Source organism: Sphaeramia orbicularis, chromosome 8 (assembly GCF_902148855.1).
Source record: "Sphaeramia orbicularis chromosome 8, fSphaOr1.1, whole genome shotgun sequence".
Lineage (NCBI taxonomy): Eukaryota > Metazoa > Chordata > Actinopteri > Kurtiformes > Apogonidae > Sphaeramia > Sphaeramia orbicularis.
This window is the reverse complement of record NC_043964.1, coordinates 1,552,671-1,566,150: the sequence shown is the minus strand read 5'-3', so window position 1 is coordinate 1,566,150 and position 13,480 is coordinate 1,552,671. Positions and strand designations below refer to the sequence as shown.

At 43.0% G+C, this 13,480-nt stretch overlaps 1 protein-coding gene across 1 annotated transcript in view; it reads left to right on the top strand.

The window, feature by feature from the left end:
- LOC115423511 (uncharacterized) overlaps positions 1–12,568 on the top strand; it is a 12,932-nt gene extending 364 nt beyond the window's left edge. The window contains exon 2 of the mRNA XM_030140354.1: positions 10,699–12,568. Within this exon, the coding sequence (XP_029996214.1) occupies positions 10,701–12,392 (1,692 nt within the window). The 5' untranslated portion in view covers positions 10,699–10,700 and the 3' untranslated portion in view covers positions 12,393–12,568. The remainder of the gene's footprint in view (positions 1–10,698) is intronic.
- The last annotated feature ends 912 nt before the right edge of the window (positions 12,569–13,480 follow it).

Sequence of the window (13,480 nt, the reverse complement as noted above, 5' to 3'; positions counted from 1 at the left end):
GACTCACCATCTCAGATTTGCTTCATAATATTTTATTTTCATGTCCTTGTAACTAATAACAACTGTGCTAAATTTGAGGCCAATATCTCCACTAGTTTCGGAGATATTAAGCCGACACAAAAGGGGCGTGGCCCCGTAGTTGAAGTGGTCCAATCAAACCTCCATAATTGGAGGGCTGATAACTTTGGAACTATTCAGACTAAATGGTTCACATTTCACACCTGATTCCTGGGTAGAATAAGGCTAGGTGCACATATGGAGAGCTTTGGATGGGACAGATGTGCAGATTTATGACATGCCAAACATGGCGTCCTGGAATGTGCATTTGTCCATGGGAGCACTTTTGGCTCTCTGTATCTGCAGATTTACTGACACCACATGTCTGATTCTGTTTAATATATGAGACAAGTTCTAGTACTGTCAGAAAAACAGGTCATATCTGTGACTAAAACTATATTCTCTCATATACACGCCCCAAAAACTGGAAAAAAACCTGCTGAGTCTGTATTTTGACTGCTTATAGCAAATGTCTGACAGGGTCTACCAGAAAACTAATGATATCAGTGAAAAGAAACAGGTCTAATTAATATATGGACCAGTTATGAAGTTTGTGCTGTGAAGAAAACTGTTTTATTCAAGCTGTTGAATATAGAAGCTTTATGACATGTGAGAATGTCATTCTAAAGGCCACATCACAAACTGTCATTAATTCAAATTGTCTTGACTCTTGACTACATGTAAATGTAGTATACAGGTGTGGTCCAGCTGTTACATGTGTGGACAGGTGTGGTCCAGCTGTTACATGTGTGGACAGGTGTGGTCCAGCTGTTACATGTGTGGACAGGTGTGGTCCAGCTGTTACATGTGTGGACAGGTGTGGTCCGGCTGTTACATGTGTGGACAGGTGTGGTCCAGCTGTTACATGTGTGGACAGGTGTGGTCCAGCTGTTACATGTGTGGACAGGTGTGGTCCGGCTGTTACATGTGTGGACAGGTGGTGGTCCAGCTGTTACATGTGTGGACAGGTGTGGTCCAGCTGTTACATGTGTGGACAGGTGTGGTCCAGCTGTTACATGTGTGGACAGGTGTGGTCCAGCTGTTACATGTGTGGACAGGTGTGGTCCAGCTGTTACATGTGTGGACAGGTGTGGTCCAGCTGGTACATGTGTGGACAGGTTTGTGGTCCAGGGTTACATGTGTGGACAGTGTGGTCCGGCTGTTACATGTGGACAGGTGTGGTCAGCTGTTACATGTGTGGACAGGTGTGGTCCAGGCTGTTACATGTGTGGACAGGTGTGGTCCGGCTGTTACATGTGTGGACAGGTGTGGTCCAGCTGTTACATGTGTGGACAGGTGTGGTCCAGCTGTTACATGTGTGGACAGGTGTGGTCCGGCTGTTACATGTGTGGACAGGTGTGGTCCAGCTGTTACATGTGTGGACAGGTGTGGTCCAGCTGTTACATGTGTGGACAGGTGTGGTCCAGCTGTTACATGTGTGGACAGGTGTGGTCCAGCTGTTACATGTGTGGACAGGTGTGGTCCAGCTGTTACATGTGTGGACAGGTGTGGTCCAGCTGTTACATGTGTGGACAGGTGTGGTCCGGCTGTTACATGTGTGGACAGGTGTGGTCCGGCTGTTACATGTGTGGACAGGTGTGGTCCGGCTGTTACATGTGTGGACAGGTGTGGTCCGGCTGTTACATGTGTGGACAGGTGTGGTCCAGCTGTTACATGTGTGGACAGGTGTGGTCCAGCTGTTACATGTGTGGACAGGTGTGGTCCAGGCTGTTACATGTGTGGACAGGTGTGGTCCAGCTGTTACATGTGTGGACAGGTGTGGTCCAGCTGTTACATGTGTGGACAGGTGTGGTCCAGCTGTTACATGTGTGGACAGGTGTGGTCCGGCTGTTACATGTGTGGACAGGTGTGGTCCGGCTGGACAGGTGTGGTCCAGCTGTTACATGTGTGGACAGGTGTGGTCCGGCTGGACAGGTGTGGTCCAGCTGTTACATGTGTGGACAGGTGTGGTCCGGCTGTTACATGTGTGGACAGGTGTGGTCCGGCTGTTACATGTGTGGACAGGTGTGGTCCAGCTGTTACATGTGTGGACAGGTGTGGTCCAGCTGTTACATGTGTGGACAGGTGTGGTCCAGCTGTTCCAGCTGAGATGAAGGAGCACAGAGGGGAACAGCAGCAGAAGGGTGCTTTCCTGCCCAGTGCACATCAAATGTAAATGAAGCTCCTGGTTTGTTGTTGACAGTGCACTGTGTAGTTCCTCAGATGTTGGCTTTTAAGTTTAAAGTTCTCAGATAAATATTGGGAGATTTGGATTCAGGCACAGAAGCCGTGTGAAGGAATGTAGTTGTTGCCACATTCTTTTTTATTTCTGTATAAAGCTACATGTAACACTTGTATTTCCTGTCTCTGTTCTTTTAATGTTTTGTTTTTGCCAAATACAGAGTTCTTCAGAACACTGATGTAGACTTTGTAGACTTTCCTCAGATCCAGCAGATGCTGCTCATACGTCATCAGACTTGTGTTAGAATATCATCCACCTGCTAATAACCTTAGACAGTGTCGTCCCTTTACTAAAAGCTCTGAAAGTCCTCCTGTAACTTATGATGGATGTTTCTAAGACGTTCTTCAGTTTCAGTTGGTGTCAGAGCAGTTGTGTGTGTCTTTAGAAGTGTGTACAGTTCTGATGGTTAGAATGTGTTCTGGAACTGAGGACCTGAGGTTCTTCCTACAAACACTGGTGTCACTTTGGTGTGGATGGAGAAAACATGATGAAACTGAATTTAGAATACACTAGGCCGACACTTACAATACTTTATTAACCTTGGTGTACAGTAAGTTATTGTACATGATCATAAACTGTTGTAATGACTTTTCTAATGCATTCTAAATGCATTAGAATGTCTTATGAATGTGCACTTAATGCATTATAAACTAGACCTTCAAATAAAGTGTTACCAACATGTTTTTGTTTTTTTATCATAGTTTTCACACAGTATATAACTATATTATTATTATTATTATTATTATTATTGTTGCTATTTTTTGTCACTTTAGCCACTTTAACAAATTTGTTTATATTGTTTATATGTTTATTTCTTTATTTTTCTATTGTATTGATGCATACTGTCTTACACTGCTGTACACACTTCAGTTTCCCCCTTGGTGGATGAATAAACTATATCTTATCTTATCTTATCTTATCTTATCTTATCTTATCTTATCTTACCTTATCTTATCTTACTTTCTGATGATGGGTTTTCAATACATGTTTCTTTCCTTCAAAAATTAAACGTATGATGTCCAGCTGAGAGGACATTTTTGTAACTCCATGAAAAAAACGTTCATTAAAAAAAAAAAAAAAAAAATTCAGTTGCACTGTTTTTTCAAACTAATACTGTTGATTAGAAAATGGAATTCTTCAGTTGTAGCGTTAACCCACAGGTGTTAAACATGCGGCCTGGGGGCCAAAACTGCCCCCCCCCCGCCAAAGGTTCCATTCCGGCCCTGCAGGATGCATAAATGAACCAGGACAGTCCAGGTTGGTTCAGGTTCCACATACAGACCAGTGTGATGTCCAGTCAAAAGAACAACACAATAAACCAGAAAGAATGACAAACACACATTTACTGTGAATAATTATGTGGAAAAAATCACATGACACTGTGAAAATATTAACATTTATAAAACTTCTTTCACAATAAAATGCAAATAAATACATAAATAAAAACACAGATGAACAACCTGAAATGTGCAGTTTGAACAATCTGCTGCCTGTTCTTAAATGTTTATGGAACACTGTGTGGAAATGTACATGTAGAAATAAGAAGTCCAGGCAGAACAGTGTTCCAATTGCACTAATGTTTGAAATGAAATTTCTGTTTTTTCAGGTTATTCACATCTTTGTTGTAAAATGTAAATGTTTTCATCATTTATTATTTATTCTTTCTAGGTTATTCAGTCATTATTTTACTGGTTCTGGTCCACTGCAGATCAAACTGGGCTAAATGTAGAACTGAACTAAAATGAGTTTGTCAGACCTGCATTAGGTTTATTGACACAATTACTGTGGATTTATTAGTAGTTTACCTTTGTAATTAACTACAACATCTTTTTACATTTAAATAACCGTATTTCATGGAACAAGTTACATAACGTTTTTTACTAAATCCAACAAATTCCAACATTTCTTAGAGTGTAGAGGTGATTCTAAATGGAGCCTGGACGTCCACTTGAGTAGCACCTTTAACTTTGTTTGAACATGCAGAAGTCAGTATAAAGGGCCAGTTGTATTTTCACAGTATTCCGCTTCTCTGTTCAAAAGTATAAGTGGAATGGCTGTGCAAAAGTTTGGGAAACTACTGGAAACACCAGAGTGAAGGGGAAGTCTGAAGCCTGCGTTTTGAATGAAGGAAGCTGCAGATTGTGTCAAACATGTGGAAGTCACTGAACAGGATGTGAAGTCCCAGTGATCCAGCTGGTTTCAGTTCATGTGATTCTGGCTCAGGTCCGAGTCACAACGCTCCTCCTGCAAACTGGGACCTGCTACGTCACAGCTGTCACACTCATGTTAGTTCACTTCCACATACACACTAATATGAGCTGAAGTGGGCCGGACCAGGAAAACAAGACAAAGAAAGGATAAAAACTGATCAATAATGCCAACTCCAAAGTTTACTCTTATGTTTTTGAGTGAAAAAAGTCCAACTCCGTACTAAAAATGTTTCCATCTACAAACTGTATTTGAACAGAACATGAACTAGACTTCCATCCACGTCCTGAAGGAACTGGAGCCTGTGTGCTCGCCTCTTGTCGGATCGGTGGACTAGTGCGATGTAAAAGCAGGATCTGTCCCATTCACTTCATCTGTGAACGTGTGTGTCAGTGTTTGTGGACTGACGCCACCACAGACTGTCTGTAGACCTGTATTCAGATGACAAGCCCCTCCCACAGCCTGAGAAGCCCCTCCCACAGTCTGAGAAGCCCCTCCCACAGCCTGAGAAGCCCCTCCCACAGTCTGAGAAGCCCCTCCCACAGCCTGAGAAGCCCCTCCCACAGCCTGAGAAGCCCCTCCCACAGTCTGAGAAGCCCCTCCCACAGTCTGAGAAGCCCCTCCCACAGCCTGAGAAGCCCCTCCCACAGCCTGTGTCAGTCCTGTTACAGCAGTGTTTCAATCGGCTCCTTTAACTGAATAGTTCCGTGTGTGTGTGTGTGTGTGTGTGTGTGTGTGTGTGTGTGTGTGTGTGTGTGTGTGTGTGTGAGATCCCAGGTGAGCTCATTCATTTCATAGAGGGAATTTATAGGAAGTTTTTCTGCTTTATATTCGTTTTCATTGTTTTCACTATTTTGATCTATTTATTTTTAATTTTATTTAAACTGAATTTTTCAGCCTTTTTCTTTTTTGGAGCGGTTAGTGTATCCAAACCTGTGTGCTGTATGTGTGTGTCTGTGTTGGATGTGAATTGCCTCCATGGTGCTTTTCCTGTCAGTTGTTCGTCTGTGTCTGTGGAGCCTTCATCAGCTGTAACCCGACACCGGGCACCTGACACAGACCGGAGGTGCCGTTACCATGGAGACCGTCAGTGCAGCTCACACACAGACAGAAAAAGAGCAGAAATCTGCCTGAGAAGCACCCGAAAAGCTCCTCAACAACTGCTAATTACAGGAAAACCGTCAAAGAGAAGTAAAAACTAAAATGATCAGGAGTGTCAGACAGACCTGGGGAACACACACATGTAGTTTTTTTACCCGTACTGTGAGAAATGACTGAGTTAGGCCAGTGTAAAAACAGTCAACTGACCAGGACAACAAACATTCAGTTTACACTGGTGCCCATGGAAGAGAAGAAGGGACGAGCCTCCAAACTCCTGCTGCCATTTGACTTTCAGAAGAGCTAGGTCTTCAAACATGGGTTCATGTGAAGCCTGTTTTGGAAAAGATCATTCGCCTGCGGTGTATCGTTTGGCCAGGAGGGCGAGTTATTCAGAGAATTTTCAGGTGAATTTTTCGCTCCTTTCTCACTCTAGCTGCCGTTACCATGGTGACCACACACTCTAAAAATGAGGATTTTGAGTCAACCCAGGGGTTTTTGAAGACTCACCTATTGAAAACAGTAAACCCCATCTTCATACCAAGTACATTCCTGCAGAGAGGACAAAAATGCCTGCATTTTAAAGTTTAAATGAAGTCTCTCGGTGAAAGTATGACAAAGTGGTAGTGGTCAGAAAAAGGCAACTTATTTTGTGTTTCCCATTGAAAATGAGGTTTTGTTGTTTTTTGTTCGCATATTTGTGCGAAAACCATAAGTGATATCGTTACCACGTGACAACACAGATAATCTTTGAGCCAAGCCGAATGTTTTCGTGTTGACAGAATAATTTTAGCACGAATTGTTTGGGAATGGTAGCCACTTGAAAATGGTCCAATTCATTTTGGATGGACAAATTTGACCGGTTTTTCACAATTTTAACGAAATCTGTGCATTGGAATGTCAAGCCATATACATAGCACATCTTTCGAGACCAGACTGCACATTTTTGTAATAACATGTATTGGACTATTTCCAATGGTCTGGGCCGAAATTTTTTGCAAAGTTTTTTGTATAATAATAATAATAATAATAATGATAATAATAATAATAATAATAATAATTAAAGCTTCATGCAGCAGTGGGCAGGACCTCACGCTCTGGCTGGGTTCCCCCTCCCATGCCGCCACTGATTAACCGTCATGCCTCCCTCCACCCATTCTTTTTTTTTTTTTTTTTTGGCAGTTTTATATTTTTTGTTTTTTTCACATTTATAATAAGGCTTTTATTTTGAAAAACCCTACTTTGTGTGTGTGTGTGTGTGTGTGTGTGTATTCGAGACAGAGAGAGAGAATCAGTTATAACCAGTTTTTTACTAGGGCTGGTTAAGTTAATGCGTTATTACCGCGTTAATGCATTCATTAAATAACGCTGACATTTTTTTTTGTATCTCCCGTTAATGCCGTTCTGCCTTTCAAGCAAGTCTTAGTTCATTTATAGATATGGACTCTTATTTTGAAACTCATGCTTTTATTTTGGCGCTCCACATGCACAGAACCAAGCGCCGGTGCCGGTGTAGCTGAGAGGAGAAAAGCCAGCGAACTGTCTGAGTAATTCTGAATCCAACTTTAACTCCTGCAGTTCAGCGCCTGTATGTGTCAATCATTCTGTTGTTTGATAAATAATTTCACATGCAAACGTGTCGTTAGAAACATGTTTATGAGGTTATTTTGGATGTGTTTATTACAGTGTGTTATTAACAAGTTGCAGATGGGTTGCTAATTCTTTCTGCAGGCTCATGTTCAGTTGATGTAAATTCATTGGTTGTGTTTCATATGCCAGCCTTTGAACTAACCTGGACTTATTTACCATGTGACTGTTGGATTAGCAGTCAATTTAAGTTTAGAATAATTACATCTAGGCATTCTCCGTGAATATGCATATCATTAATAGACATAACTAATTGAATTATTTTGTCTTTCTTTTATAGTTTCACTCTGTCAGTCTGCATGATGTCAAGTATGGACATTAAAGCTGCAGACTTCAGAGCACAGATCTGGCATCATCAGTTCAGAGTTTAGCTCGCTGTCTAGTTCAGACTAAGTACAGACGTCTTAGTGAGGACAGTACAATTCTAACTCCTATTCTTCTGCTTGTGTGCGTGTAGCGATTAGCTGCAGATAGACAACAGGTTTACCAAGAAAAGACGGACGCCCAAAACTTCTGTCCAAATCTGTTCCTGTAGACTCACTGTAAAACTGACACATACAAACTAAATCTGTCTGAGTTCTGTTCACTGCCTTAGTACATTTACATGGCATTAGACATTTAAATGAATGGGAAAAAGACTGCTAGCTCCATGCTAACTTGAATGGGAAAATCCATAGACACGCTAACGATTAGCATTTACAGATTAACTTAAGATTTAGAACGTCTTTTTATCCAACAACAAAGGTTCACATCAGAGATATTTGATACTATTCATTCTTAGAACAACTGAACAGAAAACACTCACAGGCAAACGTTTTTGCGGCCATATGAATAGAGTGAAAGAAACGTGTCTGTTAGTTCCTTCTTATGTCTGAACTGACTACGGGAACACCGCAAGGACAAAACATACGTTAGTGACACTTATTCCCACCACTAGAGGGCCCCCTTTGTTTACCCTGAACAACTGAACATCACATATTATTGTTCTTATTAGTATTAGTACTGATTAGTGGGACTAAGACTCCTGTCAATCACTCACAAGCGTAAATAAACCTGTGTGGACATAAACATGTGTAACAGTAGCGGTCTGTTCCATGGACAGTTTCATTTGAAATGTCTTCAGATGGTGGGGGGGGGGAGGACACAGGTGTTTGGAAGTACTGACATGTGCAATTATTTTTATCAGCGGAGTACTGCAGTCTGAAATATCACTGAAAGGAAATACACGCTGTTGATGATGGCAACCCCCCCCCACCCCATAACTATGCAATTAATTGTGATTAATCACAGAAATCCACACTATGTTTTATATTATCCAGGTTGGATCAGTAATAGCAGTAGTAGTAGCAGTCTCACACACACACACACACACACACACACACACACACACACACATACACACTCACACACTCAGTTGCTATGGACTCTCCATGGTTGCTATGGGAGCATAAACATGGCAGGTGCACCTGATCATCATTTATGACCTTTAGAGCAGACAGGAGTTTCAGAGAAATGAACTAAAAACCACCTGTCAGACAAACTGACGTCAGTCCAGAACAGTAACTCCTATCTGAAAAATTCTGTCATGTCAGACTTCTGGAAGGTTGGAGCAACATTTGAATCTCTAATGTGATGAAACAAAGTCAGGAGTGAATCAGCAGTGAGTGTACGAAGGTGGAGTTAGTCAAACATGTGAGTGAGACAAATGGAACACAGGAGGGAAGGAGGGAAAAAGCAGCAGTTGTTGTGTTTGGAGGCCCACAGATCCAAAACTAAACACTTTAACATTCAAATGTCAACAGTCTGGGAAAGAAAAGAGATTTTCCTACATTTGGATGTAGAATTTGTTTCTGTAACCCCAGAAATATGAGAGTTATGATGAGTTGTTTTTAGACTTTTTAACAAAAAAACTCTCTCCACTCTAAAGGCCTCTGGCCAATCAGCTGTCAGCATGTGTGTGCATGTGACCGTTCATGTCACATGGCTCCTATAGATGACACATGTGACTCAATACAGTTAACAGTGCAGTTCACTCAGATGCCACATCTCACAGAAATTGCTGTAAATCCAAAACCGTACATCATATCTCAAAAATGTTTTCACAGGAGTCTTCTGCTGTGTGTTGTGAACATTTCAATATACAATATGTGGGGAAAAGTCCAAACTGAATTTTCAGTTTCAGATTTTGCAACATTCGGGGCTTATAAAAAAAAAAAACTAAGACAGTTATGGAAAAAGTGTGAGATCATTTTTTTTTACAGGGCTTACTCTATGTTTTGGTGCTATTTAGAAGTCAGTGCGACAAACAGCCTCAGACAAATTTCATTTTGATGTTTTATTTTGAAAGGCTAATTGCGAACTTCCTGTTGGAGTTAGCTCATAGGTGTCAGTGTATGATTTGTCGGGCTCGATGAGACGAAACTTTTGGCATTGGTTTCATGTTTCTACAACATTCCTACTGGCCGCTTGGGCCGTTTTTGTGTATCTAGGGGGCACTAGAGAGCTCATTTTGGTACCTATGGGGTTAATTTTTACATTTTATCAAATTTGTCACCGGACGTGACATGCATGCCAAATTTGGTGAGTTTTGAGCATGTTAAGATTGTCAAATTCCAGTTTAGTGTGTCTCGGTGTAACAATAATTTTAAAAAAAACGAACGAAATACAAAGGCCCTCTCCCCGTGGGCTCGGCCCTGAATAATAAGTCATAATAATAAATATGACGAACAGTATTCCCCTGTGGCTTGTGTTACATGCAAGCACACGGGGAATAAACGAGTGGAAGAACACTAGGTTACTCGTGGCCTTGACATGAGCCACTCTCTCCCATTGGTGGCTCGTGTTGATGCCCGAGCCCCAAATAAAAGTGCACGCACATCATATCAGACTTCTAATGTCATTTTACATAAAACAAACTCTGATACAGGATCTCCTGATCTGGGAGGGTAGAGAATTCCAGGACAGTAAGGAACAGACCTTACAAATATATGGAAAGTAACAAGTAATATGTGAAAAAGTTTCAACTTGGCCGTAACTGCTTAAATGCCACCAGACTTCTCTAGTTCGGTAAACTCTATTACTGTAGTACAAACAAGACAGTTAGCTTTTGACTCTACAAGCTTAATTAAGTCAAACTAATTTAATTTTAATTGTGTAAAAACTACTCGGTCTGTGCTTCGGTCCACTTCTGTCTTAAATGTTGACCCTTCAGACTTGGGTCCACTTCAGTCTTAAATGTTGACCCTTCAGACTTGGGTCCACTTCTGTCTTAAATGTTGACCCTTCAGACTTGGGTCCACTTCAGTCTTAAATGTTGACCCTTCAGACTTGGGTCCACTTCAGTCTTAAATGTTGACCCTTCAGACTTGGGTCCACTTCTGTCTTAAACGTTGACCCTTCAGACTTGGGTCCACTTCTGTCTTAAATGTTGTTTCTCTGTGTTTCAGTCATGGCGTTTCCTCGGACGTCCTCCATCGTGCTGTGGTTCTCACTCATCTTCTTTGTTTATTGGACGACCTCGGCTGCTGAGTCACATGACCCTTCACCTGCTGACCTCTCAGCCCTTCGCAGGCTCAAAAGAGAGCTGGATGCAACCACCAAAGAACGGATCCAGAGTGGGTTCCAGGTGGGCATGGACACTCTGACCATGGTCACACAGGCGACGAACACATTCAAACCTAACCAGCTGGCATCGGTGTTCAAGGCCCTGGAAAACTTTGCCAGTTTGGCGCCCGGTATCGGAAGTGTGGTCATCTCAATTGTCAACGTGGTTCTGGCCATCATCCCTCAGGAAAATGGCATCGAGGAGCTGAGGAACGGCTTCAGCGAGGTCAACCGGAGGCTGGACTCCCTGACCTTCCAGATATCCGACCTGTCCACAGACGTGGAGTGGTTCAACTTCGCCAGCGTCTACTCTCAAGATGAGACTCGCATCCTGAACGCCTGGAGGAAGTTCAGTGAGCTTGAGCAGAACCTCAGACTGGTGACGAGTGAAGAGGAGAAGCTGAGGCTGGCGGAGATCTTCGCCAACTTCTATGAGAATTCAGGGACTGAGGGCAGCGTGGCCAGCATCTACCATTACCTGACGGTCAACGGCACGTCTCTGAGCAGGAACATCAACATCCTGTTGAAGGACAAGTTCAAATGTGGCATCAAAGAGATAGGCCGCTATAACCTGTACCTGAGCAGTCTGCTGTGGAAGGGCATGTTCCTCAACCAGCTCTACTGGAAACTCATCGGATTCAGCTCATCAGGTCAACAGGACGAACATAACCGCATGTTCAAGAACGTCTTCAAAGCTCAGAACGATGCTTTGCAGTACTGTCTGGACAAATTTTACGAGTACTTGGTTAAAGATGTGGAGGTGGTCAGCAAAAGATTCACCAAAGACCAAAAAGAAGACATCGCTGCCAACGTCCGAAAGAATCTGGAAGAGAAGTACTACTGGTACAACTGGGCAGTGATAGTTTATGAGAAGAACAATGAGGCCAACTACAAACTTCTCTATATGTGGCGTGTACCTGTGGGGGACCTGGTGGTGGCGGTGGGATACACCCACAAGGGAATCAACACATATGATTACGAAGTTTTGAGGGCTGATCAGAGATGCTTTACTAATACCCAGTGTTCGGACCTTGGACAGAACGCCCTGGACTGTCAACTTTGGTTGTATACTGGAAAGTTCGTAAATCAGCCCGGGAGTTCAGACCCTGTGAAGGAAGTGGAATATAAAAGGTTTTCAGATTATGCCACAGTTTTGCATTATTTCTATGGTGATGCTCCAGTGATGTCGCCATGGCCTCGTGACAACAAGGTGGAGTGCACCCTCAATGGTTACAGGTACAAGGTGAACGTCTACCTGTCCAGACGGCTGCCGGTTTGTTCCTCACCTGACACCTGTCTGAACGGAGGCGTATGCAGGCGGCTGATGGACTCCAATGAACACCTATGTGACTGTCGTGATGGTTACTATGGAAACAGATGTGAAAGCAGCACCAGCATCTACCACAACATTGACATCGGTTCCCTGGTGCCGGACGTAACCACCCTCAACACCAAACTGGACCAAATCCTTGACACCCGTCTGAAGCAGATAGAGGACAAGCTGGACCAGGTCCTGAGGACATGTCCAGCCCACTAACGAAGACCTGAACACACATCAACAACATCCACCGTCACCGTCGGAGGTTCCAGGTCCTGACCCACTGGGACGTTTATGTCACATGGGAAAGCCTGTGATAATAGGAGTTATTATGGGATGGATGTGTGGTGTGAATATGTCCAACAGATGAATAAATAAACATCAGTGAGTTGGTCCAGTTCAAACAGTGGCTCCACCGGGTCTCTTTGTGTCTCTTTGTGTCTCTTTGTTTCATTCCACTCATCACACACTTGTGTTTGGAACACATTTATATAAATATGGGGACAGTTTAGCTCAGATGGACCAAAGGGACTGTTCAGGGGTTTGTTTGATTTGGATTCTTTCCTGTTGATGAAGATCAGATGAGTCTGAAAAAACGCAGAAAACAGTCCAACCGTCCTGAACAGTCTCTAGAAGAACATCTGCTTCAATAGGAGCTCCAGTGGAGTTGATATCATGTAAGAACCCGTTAGTGTTGGTGTTGTCCAGACTGTCCCCGTAGATCTGTGGGATTCAGCCTAGACCACACCAGGCCCTGGGCCCAAACCCAAACACTGAACACATACTGATGTGAACAGGTCTGACAGCGTCCACATCCAGTAGAAGTGGACACCTGTGTCTGAAAGGCCCTCAGTAGGACAAATGTGGACAGGTTTGAAACCCACAGGACAAATATGGAGTCCAAAAAAAGGGCCTTTTTGAACAAAGGCCCAAATTTACCCCAAAATGATTGGACGGTAAAAATGTCAGCGCTAATCTAGAGTCAATGTCATCCTGAACCAAGGTGTCAACGGTCCGCCTCCACGACAACGTTTGGATTAAAATATTAAAAAATGACATTTTTTCACCAAAAAAAAATAGTCTGATTGTAAAAGTGTGAAATCTGCACATCAGTGTAAAAGAAAGAAGACAATCTGCACTGACAGACAGACAGACGGACAGGTGACAGACTGTTAAGGTGGTTCTGTTTTGAAGGAGGTGCTTCTGTTAAGGTGGAAGCACCGTCAGTGGGAACGTTAGCATTGGCAGTGGAGGCTACATTTCTGCCGTCGCCGCTGCTCCAAACCTCTGTTGCAGTAGATCCGCCA